Genomic DNA, 21,654 nt, shown 5'->3' with positions numbered 1-21,654 from the left:
CATTGAGGGAGAACTAACACCAAGCGAGATGTGAGAGCAAGTCAGGTTACTGGGTATGAAGTGGGCTTCTCTGGTAAACTTTCCCTGATGCGACTTCTACTATTGCTGAGCTGTGGGCAATTTTACAAATACACCTGGTAACAACATACATAACACACATGATCATTATTTATAAGCTGGTAAAGTTCGCATTACTGCTTTTGTGAAAATGGTGTTGGTTGATGATTGTATTGGAAGCTTTTATGATGGCTGTTTTAAAGCTTGTATGGTAACAAACACAAATCCTGCAATGCTGTATGTTTTAAAATTCCTGTTCTCAAACTGATACGATGTTAAAGGACTGAATCCTTAGCAGCAGTGAACGTAAACAGCTGTGTTAATTTCCGTAAAGCTATACTGGCTTATGTTGACTACTGTTGTGGCCTAAAATGCTTAGGTATGTTTAGCACAGTGCATTTGTCCAAAAATATGATGACGAGTCTCTTCGCAGCGCCAAGAAAATCGTCCCACAAGCAGTGGAGCACACTCAGTACATCATGCCAGTTCGGTCAAGGCTGAATAGCAAATGACAAGCCCCAGAACTGGGTAAATGCCTCTGTAATTTGTCTTCTGACATTGTACCGCTTGCAGCTCTGCCAAGGAAATGGAAAAATATAGAGAGCGCCCTGAGCAACCCGTCACAACACAATGAATCCAGCTTCCAAAACTGTTGTAACTGGGATGCTGCTCTCCTTACACATGCCAGCAGCTACAACAAATTAAACAAAACAAAAAAGCAGCCACCCTCTTTGAAAGAAAAAAAAGGGGAAAAAAAAAATAATCACATGATATCATATTCTATGAAAGTAGCATAAACTTGGCAGTTTGTGCAGCAGGATTGGGTCAGTGTGTGGAAACAACAGGCAAGCCTAGATCCATGTAGCCTCATTGCTTCAGACCGCAGCTGTCTACACCTCTGATCAGCAAGAAGTCATGGAAGCATGTAAGATGTTCCTGTTCATCATGTTCTGCAACATGCACTTTATTGTGGCAATACGTACTGATGGAGCTTTGATGGAGTGGAACCTGCTTAAGGAGCAAGAACTGCTCATCCAGACAGAAAATTTCTATTGACACCAGTAGGTGAGGTTCTGACTTCACAGGGAAGGTCTGTTACATTATTAACTTAAGTATGAAGTAAGGGGAACTAAGCAAAAGGCAAGCTTTTCTTGAAGCTTAGGACCCGCAAGGTTTTGATGCAATGCAGTTGCCTGCTTTGGCTTGTGTCATGGACACGTAGGATCACTCCAGGCGTCCCCTAAATCTCCAGGGTACTTTGGAGAGACAATGCAGCTTTCTGATCTTGCCAATACTTAATGTCCAGGATCTTTTCCTGTTGTGCTATGTTTCCTCTTTTTTTTTTTTTTTTCCCCCCAGACATGTTATTAAATACAATACTTTTTATTCATATAAAGTAGATTTTTCTTTAGATAAATACAGTCTTCAAACAGAACTCAATGGCAGAAATATCCTGAGCAAAAATAAACCACATCTCTCTGTTGAAGCTGTCCTAGTGGCAAAACATAGCCCTTTTCATCTTCAAAGCACTGTAAAAAACTTTAAATAATGGATTTTTTTATCAGGGCTGTGAAGTATGTATTAATGTTCCAGATGAAAGATAGGAAACAGAGAGTTTGATTCCGTTAAAGTTGTTGGGATCAGAGCCAGCTTAGAGTGGAGACTCTCTGTGCTGCCTGCACCTAGAACACGAGATTAATGCTTGTTCACACTTCTGCCAGTCTGAGATCTAGATGTAATAAAATGTAGTGAAGTCAGTGGAGATTCCCTAGGAAAAAGTTTGTTTAGTCTTACTCATGTGCTGAGGTGCAGCACCATTGAGCAAATACTCTTAATTATTCAAGTGTAGGTAACAAAATGAAGCTTTCTACCTATTAGAAAGAAGGCAAAACACAGAAGCTTCCTGTGTGCTTCTTATAGATTCTTGTGGCTGATCATGCCATGTAGAGTATCGTAAATCTCAGTGCCTATGCACAAGTGTGTGCTATACATGCTGTGGGGCAAGGGGGTAGGAGGAGAGAGAGGTGAGTGGCTCCAAACTTGAGCTAATACGTGTCAGTAAGAGGTGTGTGCCTGATCTTTTCTGTGAAACGTTTATTTGCTTGATTTCATTGGGGAATAATTTTTATTGCTTTGATATGAAATGCTGTGCTGTCCTTCTCTACAGTGAAGATATGAGCATGGTCTTGGTGCTACATTAATGATCAATTTACAGATTTACAAGTACAGACCAGTGAACATGATATGTTTGTAAGTGTACAAGAACTTGTAATTGATATTAGTACTTAGTAGAAAGTGAAAGTCTAAACATCACTCATTTCTGCTAGCAGCAGCCATTGCTGGCAATGTGTCCATCACACTTACTCAGAACGTCCTGTGAGTTAGAGGGAGCAGTTCAGTAAATGTTTTCAATGAATGTCTTAAAAGTGGAGAACATTCTTAGGAGTGGAATTAAACCTGTTTGACTTTGCCATTGGTATTGACTGGTCATAGGAAGTGTTTCCAGGACAGTGACATTTCAAGTGATGTTAAGAAATAAAGCGTATTTGGAGTTTTCAGGATTTGGAGAATCCTCAGCCTTGTACCCGTAGGAATGAATGTGTGATATTGCACTGTGGTGAGTTTATGATGTCCTGACAGCTGTTAGGGTGGCTCAGCATGTTGTGATGATAAGGTCTATTTATTCCAAGCACAGTAACATAAACAGCATTGTAGCTTAAGCGTTTTACTTACTTCATGATTCATTCTTGCATATGTTACAAGGCAAACGAGAAGGAAATAAAACAAGACCTGGGATATCTGAAATGAGAGATTTTTTTTAGTCCAAAATACTGTGCAGATGCCAGGTGAATATGAAAGCATTTGAACCAAATGAAAAAAAAAAATGTTGATTTATATAAGTGACTGTTGTTTAGACATAGGTCACCAAAGGAGTATATTATGGAAATAGGCAATAAATTAAGATGAACTGAAAGCAGGAGATGGATTGAAAGGGTGAACCTACCAGAATAATTCAAGCACAGCCCAGTCGAAAGGTCAGATTACTGAGTGGTAGGTACTGTTCCCATGAGGTTAGGATAGAGCAAGGCAAACCAGATGCTTCCCCCAGATGCTTCCCTGTGTTTCATTGCAGTCATAAAGAATTTTTTTTTTTTTTTTTTTTTTTTTTTACACTAAGGAGCAGGATTCCCATCTGCAACTTCAAATGGATGAGAGGGTGGTCAAAATGCAGCGCATGGTCCAAAACCAGCTTCAGATATTCCTTCTTTTCGTAAAGAGCTGCCTACAGCTGTAGCTGGGTTTGGCAGTCCTTGCCCTCGGTGCTGTACCGGAATACGTCCATTGATGGGAGCAAGGGATGAGGAAGCACTAACCTCGAGTCTCCCTGAATTCCCCAGATTTTCAGTGAAACCTGATTTCTTTGGTGCTCAAATACGTGCTGCTGTTAGCAAGAGGCTGAGGCTTCCAGCAACTCTTGTTAAAAGTAAGTTATAAAAATGTAATGTGTCACTTAGGTTCATTTGTATTGTTAGAAATCAGGCTGTTCACTGCCTCTGGTGGTGCAGGATGGCCTGCTAGCATGGCTCATAAGACCCCAGCAAAGTTTCTAATGGGATGTCACAAAGACTGAATATTCCTACATGCTCAGTCCTGACTTGTTTTGTGTGCAGCTGTTTGAGTGAGTTTTGAAGACTCAGTGGAGCACCGGTTTCCATTCTTCAGCAAATGACTTTGCAGAAGTGGCTAGGAGCATCTTCCAAGATGTGGGAGCCACGGGGTAGCTGCGAGGTTCTCTGCATATCGTATGTGCATCCTTTGGTCATAAGGTTGCATTTCTTGTCCACTCAATCCTTGAATATGTAAGCAGTAACAGGCACTTGGACATTATAAACAGCAACCACGTATGTGTTTTTGGCTCGCAAGTAAATAGTGTCTCCTGAAAAACAAGGAGATATAACCACATAAGTAATATTTCTGAGTTTGAGGATGCTTGGAAAGGTATATTTCTGCTAGACAGATGCTTGTAGCAGTTGAAGAGTTGCATACTGTCCAAATAACTGATGGATAGTTAAGGTTGTAACAACTATGTACGTGTACACATATGTGAGCATATGCAAGCACACGCATGCTAGAAGATTGATTTCCAGCGAGCAGGTTAAAACATTTCAGGAGGTATTATGTTTTCTGCTAAGGTGTTCTCTTTTTAAGGTATAGACAGTGCTGTCGCACAAAATGGTGACCAACCTTGATGCTAAATTTTGCAGCTTTTTGTACCTATTAGTAGCTCTATAGTGCTGTTTGGATAAGACATTGACTGAAACGTTTGCTTTTTTGTTGTTGTTAAACTCAACATCTGATTTGCTGATTTTTTTGTGCAGGCAGATTGACTCCTTGCTTGCTCCTTACAATTCATGTGGGAAGATTCCTAGAGCATCTTAATACTTTTGGATAAAGGGCTGTATATGTTCAAATGAGAGATTCCAATGTTAGTTGTATAATGCACGCAAATTTAAATAAAAATGGTTATTTTAGAGCTAAATTAGAAATATTAAGGCATTATCTTATTTAGCATCTTTCTCTTCTGTGCTTGACTTTGAATTGTTGTCCTTGACATGGAATATATAATAATTCCCTAGATAGCATGCCCGTGCTGCCCATCCCTGTGGGAGTGCCTGGAGCAAGAGGATGATTCCTAAAAGGTTTTAATAATGTATGAATAGCCTTAAAGTAAACGCAGCTAAAGTTTTGACCTTTTGTATCTGTAAAATTACAGATGCACACAATTCTGGAAGAGGGGTTGTGATTTATACGTGCCCTGGGGGCAGGTGGGGAGCATTGTCACTGTTTCAACATGATATTATGACGCTCTTGATTTATTGTCATGTCATAATATAGATTGCAAAGCACCACAGCGTGGGAATGGCATCTCATCCTGCTTCTGTCCAGCACCTTACAGCATTTGGCTGCGACATGAGAGCTGCTGAGCCTGGCTGTGGCTGTTGGCAGAGTGGTCAGCTTGGAGATACCTGGGATGTAGCTGCTCCAGAGGATGTTTGTCCCTGCAGAGAGCAGATTTTATAACCAACAGGTTACATATGAATCCTGGCAAGGAAAGGTGTGGGGAAAATGTGGAGACTGGCTTGAGTCCCTTTTTTTGTGGAAAAGCTCTCCCAGCTTATTTTGGAGCTGGTGACACGTTACTCTGGAAGAGCAGAGATTGTGGGCCAGGGTGTGTGTGGGGGGGTGTGTGTGCTCATGTTCTTCTCCCACCTCATGTTGGGATTTCTTACTGAGGTCCAGAAAAGGAAGGAAACAGTGGGGCAATGTAGCCACAGAACTGGGGTTCAGCCAAATGTGATGCACCTCAGGTGTCACTGATGTAGGATTCTGCTGTGTCCTTGCAAGGTTAGAGGGAAGTTTTCATTTTTTGTTTCTTTTTCACTTTGTTATAAAATATTTTATTGATTTATAAAATATGATCACAAAAATGTAGACTAATAATAAAAGGACTAAGCTACAAACTAAAGCTTCACCCTGACAGCCTCTTTGCTGCATGAAGAAAAAAAAGATTCTACAGTGTAGCAAGTTGCACAGTAAAATTGTACTGAGAAACAGCAGTGGAAACAACTAATAAAACCTGACATAAACATCCCATTTTAAGAATGAACTCAAATAAAGCAGAAAACAATACATACTCTTAAAGGTGGTGATTGGGAAAGCGATGGAAATATCACTGCAGGCTGCGTATTTTCCACAATTTTATGTTTACATAAATCAAATTTAAGTAGTCTTTTATTGCTGACTATGGAAAAATATTTCAAATTGTATTTCTGTTGCGTGTATTTGTTCTGAATGTTTTTATTAGTTTTTAGATAACATTGAATCTCTAAGGACAGGCCTGAAGCTGAAAGAATTTCAAATTTTCTATTGCTCTGCTGTTTAAAAACTCATCAACCATTCTGGTCTCAAAGCAGAAGAGCTGGTCCAGAGAAAACTGGACCATGACTGCAAGGGCAACAGCAGTTATCTATGGCTTTCCACTTTTCTTCTTGTTTTACTGCAGCTAAAACACAGAGGACCAGATTTTGTTCTTCATTTGATCATATGTAAATTCAGATTAACCCATTAGGAGAGCTCTTCCAGGCTATGTTTGGAAGCACAGTGTGACTTGTGGAAACAGGAGGTTTTTGTCTTCTCACTTGGATTTTGATCAGTGAGGATTTCTTGAGAGGATGTAATTTTGACCAGTGTCCTCTAAGCAGCCAGTAGCCATCATGTTATGTTTTAAGTATTAGTGCCTGGTTCTCCATTTGGCCTTGGATGACTTGTGGAGGGGACGATGATGTTTTGATCTAAATCTTGAGCCTGTGTTTGAACTGAGTTAGCAAAGGACTTGGTGTTTTCACAGAAAACTGGTATGAGCCTGAAGACTTCTAAGCAAGTATTTATAAACTCATCTCTTCCCCAAAACAACTTGGTGCCCTCGTACATAATGCATCTGGCTTTAGGGGAGAGTAAGCTGCCAGCAAACCTGTAAATCTTTGCTATGCAGGACAGGTCACTGTTAGTCCTTAATCTGGATTTGGGCACTTCTGTGTTGTAGCCTTAGACCTCTGGCTGGTCCTTGCTCACTATGGAGCAGCCTTGTAGGGACCATGAGAGGCGCCTGTCCTGTGTATGCCAGGAGCACAACCCCTGTGGATGGAGGACCCAAAGGTTTTGATTCTTACAGCCTGAGAGTCCTGCAGTGTTTCCAGGCATTATATGCATTTACCAAGTTTACCCCTTGATAAACAGCTATTCAGCTGCTAGCAAACCTTGACTTAGTTGCTTCCATGGAAAAAAAAAATAAATCTGTAAGGTAGCTCCATTACATAATGGAGGTTACCTAGAGACACAGATACTCTGAAAGTTCCCTCTGTTCTTTTCTATTCCTGGGGACAATTATTTTCATTTTAAGAGCTTACTATCAATTCTGACCCATTTAAAATTCACCTGCCAATTGAATTGTATGACAGGACCTAGCTGACCTAGGAACAAAGCAAATGTTCGTATCTTCATAATGAACTGCCACGGACCGAGAGCCAAGAAGAAAAAAGGAAAAGAATGGAGCCAGCTCTATGAGAAATAAAAACTTTTTTTCACAAGGCAGGGAATAGGAGCTTTCTAACTAAAATATTGTAAGTGGTTTTGCTCTGCTATCTATTGGCAGCTTCATGTCCTTAAATTGTTGATTCTTTCATGAGAAAGGAAGTTTGTGAGTTGCTCTATGTTCATGCATAGGCCCCTTCCCTTCTTTAATAATTATTCTGCCAACCCAGTAAAGAGCGGAAGGCAGAGGAGGGAGAATGGGTCAGTCTGTGTGTTACCTGCTTCTGCTGGCCATGTGGATGACTGTCTATCAGAAGGGAAGCGCCTGCTGGCCAGTGGCCATAGTTTCAAGGACCAGAACTGTTCAACATACGGCTGTTTGGAGAAGCTTCTACCTTCTAAATTTTCCAGCTGCATTTGCTCCATAATTGATATGGCAGTTGGGGTGTGGGGGTTTTGTTAGCTTTTTGGGGGGCAGAGGGTGTGGTTGGTTTTAGACATCCGTCTTCATTAATAATTAATTTCATGATAAATTGCCACATGCATGCCCAAGGATACCTTTTAGGTGATTATCTGACCTGGGATTGAGCTGCTATTGACTTGGCAATAGGTTTAACTACATATTCGTTATTTTGCTTATTTTTTTTGCCCAGAACAGCCAAAGAAATACACGAGAAGTTAAGAATATCAAAGCCAGTGTGCAGTTATTTTCCCCCCCGCCCCTCCTCCATGCAGATGGACCCCTTCCATCTGTGTTCCTTTCCAGTTCCCCTCCCTTTCCTTTCCCAGAGAAATGTGCACGTAGACATAAACAGGGAAGTCACCCACTGATTAATGATATTGGGATTGAACTTCCCAATGCCAAGTACTATAGGACAGAGTCATTAGAACAAAATTATTTCTAACAGTAGTACCTTGTGATTCTTGACTTCTTTAGGCTTTCTGCGGGATTTGTTTTTCTTTATTCCCATCTTCTGCTTTTGGGAAAACAAGCACTTGGTAATGGAGAGATGAGATGAACCATATCACATAGCTTCTCCTTAACAGCTGTTCCTTCTGGCTGTTGCATAGTAGGGGATCGTGAAGATCTTTTTATGCCCTTTTTATTTTTCTTTTCAGAATGAAGATTTTAATTGATTCTGTGAAGTCTTGCCTCTATTTGTCAGTTTGCAGGAAACCCTTGGTGTTTTTATACATGAATTCCAGTTGGTACTAAAGTCAGTCACGTTCTTGCCGCTGGCTTACAGGCAGGGCCAGGTTAATTTTTTACACTGTGTCATAGCCCTGTTCGACTCCCAGCCAGTTAGAAGTGTCTTCGGTTTGTGCATGTGAAGGAAGAGCATCTTCTTCCTGTGGTGTGAAGCAGGATCTCTAGGAAAAATCCTTACCTCTCCCCTCTCAAAAAAATCAGAGGGGGCTGTGGCCTGCAGGGAAGTTACAGCTAAGCCTAGTGCTCTTCCATCTTCCTGCTTGGCTTTGATTATTGTACATTTTTAAGGCCCGACAGAGAAGTGAGGGACTCCGTATTGTTTTCATGTACTGACTTGCAGAGGGAATGTGCAACAGAGGTGCCTCCTGCCTCCAGTGTGAGAATGAAGGACTCTCCACCATAGGAAGAAGAGGTGATTCTTCTGGTTAGACTTCTTCCACGTCCCTGTATTGCATGCCACTGAGTGTTTAATTACTGCGTTGCTGTGACTTAAGGTCCAGCTGCCAGTGCACACTTGGCCACCTGGAATATGACTCTGAAAGCAGATTTTATTTTATTCTTGCATTCAAGCAATACTGAAACCATTATTTTTTTTCAGTTCGAGTGCTTCAGTAACTTTATGAAGGACTAGCTAATTATTGAAGGATAGCATGTTTTCTCCTCAGAACTACAGACACTTCAGGTTTTATGGTCTGAGGCTGTTGAACAGGCAAGTGGGAAAGTGCGCAGAACCTCAAACTCTTAAATGCCTGTAATTCAGAGTGAAGGAGCTAGGAAAAAATCTAAGGAAACCACAGGTTGTGAATTCAGTAGTAAACTGCCAGCCTTTAGCAGTTGTTTCTGCATATATGATTGCTGAAGGGATGGGCATAGGGCTGTGTTTAAGTCCTGCTGTGGTTTTACTGAAGTTGGAGTTAGGGTGGATGTGTATCAGGTTTAAGGAGTCTGGTGGGAATTACTGTTCCTCAGGCTGCCTTTTCTATTCTGAGTTGATCACTGTTCAGTGCTATTGAGCTCTGAATATTGCCTGCTCATAGTGGCTGCTCCTGCAGTAAAGCATTTCTGAATGCAGGTTGATCTTTGGAGCTGTTTCAAGCTGCTTCTCCCATATTCTAGGCAGCCAGAAAGTTTCACAGAGTCTCACTTCGCTTGGCTGGCCAGGAGCTGCAGCAGAGCACAGTAGGGCACTTGGCTGCATCTGGTTGGGAGCTTTCCATTTAGACTTAGTTCTGCTGTAAAGTGAAGTGTCTCATGAAACCAGGCATAAGTGTGAGATGCGGCCAGACTGTATTGGTTGAGCTAAAACTTCTAACTTGATTTTAAATGGGAAGGGAGGGAGAAGAAGGAGACATTGTTTATGAGATTGAAAGACTGAGGGAAGTTCTGAGATTTATAACCTCAGTCAACTGCCAGACTGATGCAAAGATGAAAAGGTGGTGAAAGTTATTGGCAGGTTTTGACTATCCCACTGACCTAGATATTGAGATATCTTTCTCATTCTTAACACCCCACTGTTGCTCTTGAAGGATCCAGTTTAGCATGCTCCCACCAAAATGCAGGGCTTTGGTTTTTTGGATTTGGGGTTTTTTTTGTTGTTGTTACAGTCTGCCTGAAGATGGGACAGCAGGGTGAGGAAGGAGTTTGGTTAGAACTCTCTTGGCTTTTGCTGGTCATGAGAAGCCTCAGGTGAAGTTACCTCCTGATGGAAGCCTAAAATTGAGGGCGCCACCAGTCTCCTCCTACAAATCTGGTTCTAACTGTTCTGGTTGTAAAGTGTTTGGGACTTTCCAGTGAAAAGTATTCTGACAGGATAAAAAATTTAGTATGTTACTCAGCTTTAATGGGCACTGCAGCTTTCAGTGTTTCCCACCCCTCCCTTGTTCTCCTATTTCAGTCTCTGAGCTTGTAATGCATCTTAAAATCCTTAGTTGTGCTGCCTAAGTCCTTATAGTTACACTTGCTGAAGCTATTTGCTAACTTAATTTTTCAGGCCAGTAACGTAAATACCACTGTGCTTGGTTTATCAGTGTTTTTGCAGAACAGTGTGTGCATCCAGAGCATTTCTTTAACACTCTGAGTTTTAAGAGTGCTTCACATCAGTGCCAAAGACAAAAGAAGGTGTATTTCTTTTCTTCTTCTTCCTTTTTTTAGCAGTTGTCAGATACAAAACAATTGAAATGCACAGCTCCAGGGTTGTTTGTAACGGGGCATCTCTTGGCACCCAGAGTTGCCTGGCTTTCTTACACGTAAAGTTTTGCCCCAACATCGGGATTTATTTAGAGTTGATATCCGGGACAAGAAGCAGTCAAAAAGTGATGTTTCCTAGGGAATGAGAAGCCCTTGCCTGGCACTGATGAATTACAAGGCTGAACTTTTTTTTATGTGCGTGTCTCCTCCTTTTTGCTTCATTTTGTTGCTGCCTCCAGTAACATTTTTCCTGACTATAGTACCATTGACTCCTGTGATAGTTTAATAGTTTCTGCTGTTTACACAGTTGTCATTTAAATTGTTGTGATTTAAATTTGCATGCAGGGTTGTTAAGCGCTGGATTTACCGTGGTACCCCTAAAGTAATTTGTATTCTGGTCGCTGAGTTGTCTTGGTAACACTTAGGTGACTGGAAACCATTTGCAGAAAGGAAGTTTAATTCTGATATTGCTCACCGGTCCCAATTCTGGTGGTCCCAGGCTGGATGGTATTTAGTAGTTACAAAACTTTTTAACTTTACCTTGTAGCCATCGTTTTCATACAGGGTCTTACCTGTGCTGCTATTTAGAGGAGAGTTTGGAGGAACATATGAAAATGCTTTATCTGCTTGTTCCTTAATTTCTGACATGCTGAGCTTGGGGATGCTGTCCCTCCTGCTGGAGGCAGAATTCTCACCCCTGAATCTCACTTTTGGGTTCTGATGCTACTTTTTAGTTTCTGGAGGATACTGATTAGCCAGGGGCTGCAGATCATTTGCTGTACTGCAGTGGTAGCCATGTAGTACTGCCAGTATATGTGGTATAACAGACCTAAAAGATAACTTAAGAAAAAAATCCTATTGAATTAAAATTGTACACATAGATTATTGGGTTTAGTGTATGTTAATGCTGGGGATCCAGAAAATAACTGAAGAATTGCAAGTTTAGGACTCCCTACTCAAATAGCTAGGCTTTTACAATCTTCTCTTCTGAACAGTCTAAAAGATATTGCTGACTTTCTTGTTAAAAAGCATCTGCCATTTCATTCTGGCTACCCTGGATAGAAAATTTGGTACTTTATCGCTTACAGGGACCCAGTACAGAACGTGCAATGCTGGAAAAGAGAAAACATAATAGAACAGTCACCTCGCAGACAATTTAGTCATCACTGATCTCCTATAAATCCATTTGTAGCTGTTCTTGTGAAAACCACAGTGACAAAAGACTTAATTGGGAGCCAATTATTGATACAAACTCTTGTGTTTCTGGGCTTGTGGTGAAAAATACCTCCTCTGTAGTACATTTAAATCTGGAATTAAATAATGCCAATGCACTACTGCAATAGGTCTTGGTGAAAGAGGCTTTTGGAGCTAACCTGAATTGGAGTAGCTGCAGTGACTTCAGAGCAGATAAGCAATTTCTCACGCCAGCTGAGGGCATGGTTGCAGGCAGGTAGGGTATTTGGAATTACAGACTGAAATCTGCGGACCTGATTCTGCATCATGCAAGTAATGCTTTCTCTGATTTTTTTTTTTTCTTTTTCTTTCCTATTGTGAATGAACCACAGGAGAATAAGGCCAAAATCCATTTTCGTATTGCTGGAAGAAAGCTATTAGACTTTGATAGCAGCTTATTTTCAGAGAGTTTTTTCCTTTTTATGTCTCATTTAAAAATGGTTTCCATAGGTTTTACATAGGTAAGTTACTGGCCTCATGAAAAAAAACAACTGAGAAACACATAGAAGAAAAAAAAGTAATAATCCTTGGGAGGATTATATATGTGGATGTCTTGGGCTTATGGTACCTGATCTTTCAGCAGTGCTCATGTGGGACTCCTTAAGCAGTAAAAAGTTCACAGTTCCATAGAACTTTATTTTCCCTTTATTCTTATAAAACACCTTTGGAAATCAGTTCAAAGACACAGTAGACTTTGTTATACTTGTCAGTCATACCTTCTAATGTATGTTTTAAAATGCTTTTTTCTTACGAAGTCAAGGGAATTGCTGATGAGCGTGACTACTTAATAATGGAGTAAAAAAAGAAAAACTTATTCTGAAAGTAGATATCTGTCTGTAGCTGATGCTGCTGTACGAGCGACATGGGGATTGCTTATTCAGTAAGATAAACTACACATCCTCTGGGTTTGCTTTTGGCTGTGGATCACCTCGTTACTGATGTTTTGCCACAAAGCAAACAGATGGACTGCAGCATAGGACCGAAGGCAGGATGCTCCATCCACCTAGCCTGGTTGCATTTGGCTGGAAGGAGGTTGGTTTTCTAAATCAGAGGAAACTCTTAATTCATCAACATCTTGCACAAAGTGGGGGGGTTGTTTGTGTTTAGTGGCAGCAGGCAAATTGGTTTTTCTTTGTCTTGGCCTTCCCACACTATTGCCTTGCAACTCCTCCACCTCCAGTGAGAGACTTCTGGTTCCTTTGTTGCCTCCTGCTCATTTCCATGGCAGCCGATCTCACCGTGGCAGGCCCCGGCCAAATGGCACCGTGTGGACGGAAACGGCTGAGTGTGGGAGCAGAGGAGTGCAAGGGCAAGAACAGAGCCTGTTGCCAGGACTGACCATACATAATTGCATAAATTCCATCAAGTGCATCCCATGGTTTCAAGCCCCTGGAAGCTGTAAATAACGTGCTTTAATTAGTGGGTTGCCAGGAGCTTTAAAGGAAATCAAATTGGACTGGGGGCTGCAGAATTTGGCAGCTGTAGTGACTAGAGTGGTACGTATGGTTTGACTAACTGCTGGTTCATTTTATTTTAATTAAATTACTTGCAGAGCTGAAAGCTCCTGCCATCCTCACCTGGGTACCATTGAAATCCACGAGGTATGGAGCTGGGGAATTAGGCCGAACTGGTTGACAATGACAGCAGAGGAAACTTCGTCTGAAGACTGTGTGCAGGGCTGTTACTTCAAAGTCATACGAATCGCAGCATCTCCTGTATCGTATTTTTTGTGTGATCCTTGTTTTTTGGGGTTTACATTTTCTGTGCACCCAGTGCAATTGGTGGTGAACAAGAAGCCTTTCGTTCCTGCCCCGTGTTAGCTGAGCTTTAGGGCTGGTAGGTTAGAAGCGTCAGAGGAGCAGTTGCTCTTTGCAAATCTATAAAGTACTTTGGAGTGAGGTGTCCTGTAGCTGCACTGTACAAGTGATTCTTATGGCATTTGGTAATTCATTTGGCTGCAGAAATGAGCAAAGTGAGCAGTATAAGGGCAACAGAAGATGTGTTTTTAATGCCCTTCCCTGGCAGCATCTCCCAGCACAACCAGGGTTAGAGACCAGCAGTCTCCTTTTGCCTCAGTTTCCCTCCATGTGCAGTGAGGTTAATGGTGCCTACCCTGTGGCATGGGGATGTGGTGGAATGGTGGTGTCTGAAAGATGGGAGCTATGACAGCAGAGGTAGGAGCACACAGGTACTTCAGACAGGTAGATAAAAGGGTAATGTTCATCCCTGGTGTGGTCCAACTTATCAACCCTCTGCCTGCTGCTCCCACCATGACCTCAGCTCACAGCAACTTGAGAGTAAGGGGAAATGTGCCCACTAAAAATGTTGACATGGTTCCACCATCTGCTTCTACTGTATTAACTTTCCTGACTAATTGCATGTGTGATGCTGTGCCACATGGTAGCTTTGTTCTTTACATAAAAAGACAAAGCCTCTTTGTGTTTCCTGTGGACCTTTGAACCACCCTTGCCATTGAAGGCCCTGTCAGTGTGATACAGTAGCTGTTGATGTCTTCTTGCCTTGATGATTAGAGAGCTCGGAGTAAGTAAGCTTGGTCATACTTGTTAATAGGTTAAAGGGCATTGTTGCATGCATCATAATTTCCATGTTGTGCCTATTCATTTCCCATCCCCAGGGTACTGGTATTTAATATTGCAATGCACAAAAGCATTTGACAACACACGATGGTGGGTGAAGAGGTTTGTGCTTGAATGAAGGAACTGCATGACCGATGCCTAACTCTTAACCTGACCACTTCCTTAATGTAATGCAAGAGCCCATCCGCTCGTGCTTCCTGGCAGAATATTAATAGACGTTTGTTTGGCACTGTTCCGCCGTAACAGACTTGGATCAGAGGATAAACCTGCTGTTCAGTCTGAAATGATGCTGGCTTTGGAGACGTTTTTGAAAATGCTTTTGTGTGCAATCCCTTACAATTCCCAGAGCTCTAATTCAGTGGTCTTAAAAAGCAAGACTCCTGGCAAATTAGTCATTGGATGCAATTCATGTCTTCTTTACAGAGCAGCTAACAGAGCTGCAGAAAAGATATCTTCACAGGTACATACATAATGACATCTATGGTGCTAGTCTGTCTGAAGATCATTAAGAACCAGGGTCTAATTTTTTTTTTTGTCATCTTGGATGTTCCTGATGTGTTGCTACCCAGTTGATTCAATGCAGGTTCCTATACCATACTTACTGGTATGACAAAATAATGCTTTTCAGTAGTGTATATGATGGTACAGGGGTTTGCTGTGTACATTTTTTCTTCTGTGGCATACCAATTATTACTTTCCATTTGCCATTTCTGGTTTTGGTGTCTGAAGCAATTAAAGAATTCAGGACAAGGAATGCATGGTCAAAAAAGGAAATTTTTTTTTTAATAATCCTAGAAATAAATTTTTACTCCAAAAAGTGCCATAGCTTTGCTAAAAACAAAGCAAATAGCAAAAGAGGTTAAAGCTGAAAATAGTGGATTAAGTCTTCAGAATAGTCCCCACTCCTTTCATTGCTATTGACCCTTCATTCTTCCAAGACTGTGCAATGGGCATTTTAACTGTAGTATTTTAGCCTCTCAGAAAAGTAAACTATGGCATGTGGGCATTTTTTTAACCGCATTTCTTGCATTTTTCACCCTACAACTTATTGATTAAATTGGGAACAGGAGAAAAAGAGCAAACATTGATCCAATATTAAGCAACTGGACCGTGTATAGAAGTGACATTAAATGTGGTGTTGCTTCTAATAAAAAATAAATAAATGTAGCAGAGCCAAGCAAAGTAACAGCTTCATTTCCATGATGTTAGCTACAAAACAGTGCTCAGGTGCGTACACATGTAATTCCCTAATTGGGAGCATAGACCCATTGTACACAGAACCAGCAATACTTTCTCAGTCATCCCAGATCTGTTAATGCCTCTCTTGTCCCCTCTCCCTGTTCCCTACCAACAGAAGGCATCCTTTTGCCACTGAGAGCACTGAGTCTTCAAGTATGTGATTTAGGACATTGGACTTGAGTCTTGAAGAGTCTTTGCCTTTTCTTTTCTTTTTTCCTTTTCTTTGGGTTTTTATACATTGTGAGTTTTGCACTGAGTTCTGCTGGGTTTCCAGTGTGTCGTTAGTTTTGTGTAATTTATACTACAGGTCAGATAACCTGGGCTGTTAGCAACTAAGGGAGTTTCAGAAACTTGTAATTCTTGTTCATAGGAATGTCATGTGTATGTTTTACCACTCTTCCAAACACAAACTTGCATGTGTAAATACCAGGTTACTGTTTTTCCACACAGTTGTATTAACATTATGCAGCCTGGACCCACACCAAGTTCTGCAAAACAGGACTTAAATGGTATATATTTCTCTTCTGGGTCTTTTAAGGCTGAGTTGCAGAAGAAGCAACTTTGCCTGCAATTCTGGGACTCCCAGTGTGTAATCACGCTGCTCTGCTTTTGGTGGCAAAAGTGACTGGTGAAATTGCTGCTGCTTCCCAGCATATGTGTTTTATGCTCTTGCAGCCAATGCCGACCAAATAACCTGGGCTGCGAAATGCATACACAGTTGTGCAAGGGCAGATTCTATCCGTGAAGTGGCAAATGTGCAGCCACCAAAAGCCAGGGGTTGAGGATCGCAAGAAACACCTCACACTGATTTTAACCCTAAAGACAGTGTATATCACGCGACTGCAGTGAGAACATGACAGGGGGTTTGTCGTAACTGGGTCTCTGCAGAGTTTTGGACTCCTGGTTTTCCCTCCTGCGTGCAAACTTGATTTTTAGTGAACTTGGCCTGAAATTCTGCTGAATATGCCAGATCTTGCTTTAGTGTTCTGTAACCTTGTAGTATGTATACTAAATTCAGGCAATGAGAACTTAATGTTGTGTCCAAGCTGTGAAAGGCAACTTCAGCAATATGGTGTGTCTTCCCTATAAGCTCCAGTGTTGTAATGTTTCGATGCAACAGCATAACCCAGGCAAGAAATAGTAGCCCTTCAGACTTTGGGGCTGTTCTTTGCCCTCCTTTCCACTGGTCTTAGCAACTTTTGTCACCACCACCTATGAAAAAGGAACAGTCCTTAAAAATATCAAATAGAGCTGAAATCTTAACTATGTAAGATGACCCTTCTTTTCATGGTATCCCTTCTCAGTATCCCTTAGTGAAAGGTTCTACATTCCCATGTCCTTAGTCTCCTCCTTCCTCTCCTTTTCTGAAAAACTGAAGGCAAAATCAGCCTTAAAGTATGGCTGTTCTGTTTCCCTGGGGCCTGTCTGATGAGCTATAGGTATGTTAGTAGGTGGGAACCAAAATTGCTCTGTGAACAACTTCTTTTATTAATGAATTGCTTAATTAACAGTTTCTCCTTTTCTGCCTTAACATATTTGCCAGCAGAAACGGCCTTCAGTATGTTTTCTCCTCAGGAAGCCTGGCTTTTTTCATTGGGGGTTGATTGTTTAACCTCTCTGTGGAGAGGGATGGCCATTAATAATGTGGAGACTGCAGCACAGTATCAGCCTGGCTGCAGAGTCCAACACTTGCCATCACTCCCAAGTTTCAGAGTCTGGGGAGTTTTTCACTGTTTTCACATTTCTGTCTGGGAACATGTTCATTCCTCTGTGAACTATCCTGTTGAACAGTGGTATTTATAGGTGCCTCCTTGAGGCGTGTAACTCTGGCTTAGGTGAGGGTTATAAAACCTATATTGAAAACAGCCATCATAGGGTGTCATAAAAACATCTGCATCCAATTTTGCACAGGGACCACTGAGGCCAGGAATTATTCATGGACTTTGGTGATGTTTCATCAGGGTAGAATATGGCCCCTGGTGTTTAATTCCCGGAAATAGAATAATGTCAAGTGCCTCTTGAGGAATTTGCAGATGTCCTTCATTGTGAAATAACATACATGTAGGTGCCACCCAAGAGCTTGTGTCTTGCAAGAGTGTCTGCTGCTTGTTAAAAGAAAGCAAAACAAAACCCAGAGCAGACAGACAGAGCTGGCAATTCTGTCAGCAAAAGTCTGTGTGGATGAGCTTTAGTCAAAGAAATGTTTAGAAACAAACTGGAAACTCTGAGCATAGCAAATCCTTTGAAGAGGTCGTGACTGCAGCAATATGGAGTTCTGGAAACACGTTCAACTTCTGTGGCGGAGTGATGGCTGCTCTTTTCCGTAAAGAGGAAATTTTGACTTGAGCTTAAGATGACACTAGCAGATGTGGCTGAAAGACGTCGGTCACATCCTTGGCTATGCTACAGATTTACTGCATGGCTTCTGGCACGTCATTTAATGTCTCTGTGTCCATGTACCTGTAACTGAGGACATGCATGAATTGTGCATTTCAAGTCCTCTTACCTAAGAGGAGCAAGCTTTCTGATCGTCCTTTCGTACAATGCTACCTTGAATAATCTTTGTTGTAATAAAAATTACATTTTCAGAAACCTGACCTTGTCTTTACACTTGCCAGCCTCCTTGTCACTGTTGCTGCTGTATGAGGATGAGCGTCAGTGAAATTTTGTCAGTGGATATGTTTTACCACTGAATGGCAGGTACTTTTTCACACCTGCCACTTGCCACATCGCAGTGAGGTTGACTGGTAGCATCCAGTGGTGACAGCAGGCTGGACAGGGTTGTCAGTCTATTTCTGAGCAAGGCTGGGGAGGTATTTAAGATTCTGGCAGGAAAATCTGCCCCTTCCTCCCCCTTATTCTGCAGAAGGACACAATTCTCCAACTTACAAGTAGAATGGGGGGAGGTTGGCTGGTTTTCTTGGGGTTTTGTTGTTTGTTTTTTTTAAAACTACGGAGACTTGAACACTGAGGTGATGTGGGCTCCTGGAGAATAGCAGTGAGAAAATTGTCACAAAGCCTGGTTTTGTACAGTTTAAAAGATCACTGATGCTTTACAAGTGGATCTTGAGAGAGAGAGAGAAGGGAAAATGGAGAGAGCAGATGTTGGAGGGAGCAGATTTTGGAGTGTGGAGCATGTTCCTCTGAACCAAGGCAGCACTTGAATTATCTGCCCGGGCCGTTCCCAGCTGCGAAGCTCCCCAAGCAAACAAAGCCCCAGAGCCCTGCCAAAGCCTTCAAACTCCAAAGGAGAACTTGTCTTGAATACCCAAGTAGTATGTTTTACAGACCTCTAATGCCCTCAAAATAGCATGCCAGTCCAAGTGGTCATTTTGTCCTTGATTTCTCTTCTGGGGCTCCTGCTTTTCCTACTGATGAAGCATGGTTTGCAGGGACAAATGCTGCATTCATTAGACCAACTTGTATATTTGGCAAAAAACAGCAACTTTTGAGCTTACAGCCCCTTCCTGAAGTCTGAAATGGCAAGCAGCAACCTGAGGACAGGTTGGGGAAAAATTTTGTTCAGTTTTGCCTTGATTACATCAGCAAATTTAGCCACGAAGACATGCATTTGTTAGTTGAAGTCACTTTAATTTCATACATGAGAACAAAATGCAGTTTCAGTGTTCTGTGTTTTTCCATAGCTTTCCATAGCTTACAGTTAGGTGCTGCCATTTTCCTCACATTAAACATGAAAATGTATTTAAATAATTCTGAAAAGGAGGCTTACATGTATTACCATTTAAAATGCGCAAAGGTGGATACCTTTGATACTAATGAAAAGTCACAGGTGATGTCTCTTTCTCATTTTAATTTAATTGATTTGGTTTGATTGATCAGAGGGGCTAGTTTAGACTCAGCAGCTGTGTGTTTTGGTTACTGTAATAGCAGCTTCAAGCAGTCCCAAGCCCTCTGACTAGGCTTCTGTCTATTGGGTGTTGTTTTCTGGGGCCGGTTCAGGGGGTCTCGGGGAGAAGCTTCTTTAAAATGTATTTCTGGTGGAGCATCAAAGGGACTGTGGTCTGTATCTGAGCACCATCTGTTTGAGGTGATCTGATTAATCTTGCTTTATAAATGTAATTGCCTGCTGAGATGGCAGCATCAAAAAAGTGGCCAGATTCAGAGAGTGGTTAAATATTCCCTTTCATTACTTCAAGGTGTCCTTAGTTGTCTGAAAATTAAAAGGACTTGACAGTCCACATTGACTAAGATTTCCTGACCTTTCAACTCTCAGATCTTATCTGTTGCCATTTTGTAGCTGCAAAACAATATGTTCCTGGGATTTCCCATGCTGAGGATTTGGCAGCAAGGGGCTGCCTGCAGCCAACTCTGCACCCTTGGCAGAGGTGCTGCTGGTGGGATCGAGCTCCTAACACTCAGTGGGTGTTTGGGTGCCTAAAGCAGGGGCAGCTGGGCATGGCCAGGGATGGAGGTTTGCCCACCTGCTGTGACCAGGAAACCACACCAGGGTGAATTGTTCTACCCTTCCTGTTACGCTTCCTTCCCTGCAAAATCGATGCCACGTTAGTCAACAGCAGGCATTGAGAGTGCTTGTGCTGCAGTATTGTCAGATGTAGGTTAGGATTTTCAAATCTTCTTAGGAGGGCTAAGACATCCTTTGGGTATTTAACCTGGCCAAAGGATTTGGGTTCAATACCACAGACTTTTTTTGAAGGGCAGGGATGCTGATGAAGTGTGTGGTTAGGGCTCAGTCTCCTGCTCCAGCAGTTTTATGTGTTTGGGAGTATATATTAAGTTTGCATTGAACATAGCTTGAAATTTAAAAAAAAAAAATTAAAAGCCAGTTTGCTTTCTGGTACTGCTGAGAATTTTTCTTTGGGAGGGACATCTGCAATGTCATGGTAGCTGTGTTTGCAATGAGGAGTTGACTGAGGTTATAAACCGAAGATGTCTGTTTGCTGTCAAGTTTTGAATAGCCCATAATCTGTCTCTCTCAAGAGCTGAATAATGAGCCCAGCCCCTACCTTTCTCTTAGTAAGCAGAAAACCTCAATGGACCCAAGCAAATGGTTCAACGGCAGTGAGTTTTGCTCACTGTAAGACTGGATTAATTGAGATCCGTAAGAAGTGCAGAGTCAGCCATAACAATGATGTATTTTGTTCTGGGAGAAGCTAGCTTGTGGCCAATGTTGTGCTTCAAGCTGCCATTGTCACCTCTTGGGGCTGAGTGAAGGTCTGTGTTAAGCTCCTGAACTCGTGTGATGCTACTCTTCTTCTCGTATGGAGGCTTGTCAGTGGCTCTGATAAGCCACTGATCAAAGTTGCCATTGAAGTTTCCCAGCATGATACGAAACCCTGTTTTATGAATTTCAATTTCTCTTCCTGGCCTACCATCATCTTCCCATTCTTGTAGCCTACAGGGTTGTGCTATTTTACTGCTGCAGAAGGATCACAGCAAAACTTTCATTGTATGGACTTTATTTTATTTTTACAGCAGCTTGGGTGAAACTAGCTTCCACAAGAAGGCTGAATACTGGCTGCAAATGAGAACAGATACACAGTTTGATGGGAAGTCTGGTGTTGATTCAGAAGTTAAAGTAGGAGCAGGATCTGTGTAAAGGAATGAGGGTAGCGTAACAAACGAAACAAAAGGTTTGAATGTTTTTTGTGTCTGGGGGTTTTGGTCATTTGTTTTCTAATCCCAAATTGCCTTCTTCCCTCTGCAATAAATGTACCTTGGGTATGAGATGCAGAAGCTGCACAGACCCAGCTGGCTGGCAGCACATTCCATAGACTGTCCCAATGGCCACTTTCTGCCCTCATCTCCGTCTGCAGAGCTGTAATTTTGATTGTTCTCTATTCAGCTACCAATTTTATTAAACTTACAGGAGTAGACTTATTTTTCACGTTTTTCCCCCCTTTCAGAATTGGTGGGAGTTGGCCAACAGTTAGTGATGGGGAAGAATGGGGAGAGAGCACAGTCTGCAGGGTCTTCATGGGTTAATGCTGGAGGATGCTCTCATCAGCCTGGTTTTCTGTTTGGATACACAACCCAGAGACTGAACAAACCCTTAACCTA

General features: G+C 41.9%; 1 protein-coding gene across 1 annotated transcript in view; it reads right to left on the bottom strand.

Annotated features, from left to right (window-relative positions):
• The window catches only part of DMRTB1 (DMRT like family B with proline rich C-terminal 1), a 182,557-nt gene extending 171,363 nt beyond the window's left edge, over positions 1-11,194 (bottom strand). Inside the window, exon 1 of the mRNA XM_009644648.2 lies at positions 11,119-11,194. Coding sequence (XP_009642943.2) covers positions 11,119-11,194 — 76 coding nt within the window. The remainder of the gene's footprint in view (positions 1-11,118) is intronic.
• Between the last annotated feature and the right edge of the window lie 10,460 nt (positions 11,195-21,654).

Source organism: Egretta garzetta, unplaced genomic scaffold (genome assembly GCF_000687185.1).
Source record: "Egretta garzetta isolate BGI_Z169 unplaced genomic scaffold, ASM68718v1 scaffold768, whole genome shotgun sequence".
Classification (NCBI taxonomy): domain Eukaryota; kingdom Metazoa; phylum Chordata; class Aves; order Pelecaniformes; family Ardeidae; genus Egretta; species Egretta garzetta.
The sequence above is the reverse complement of the archived record's forward strand: the minus strand, read 5'-3'. Positions and strand labels throughout refer to the sequence as shown.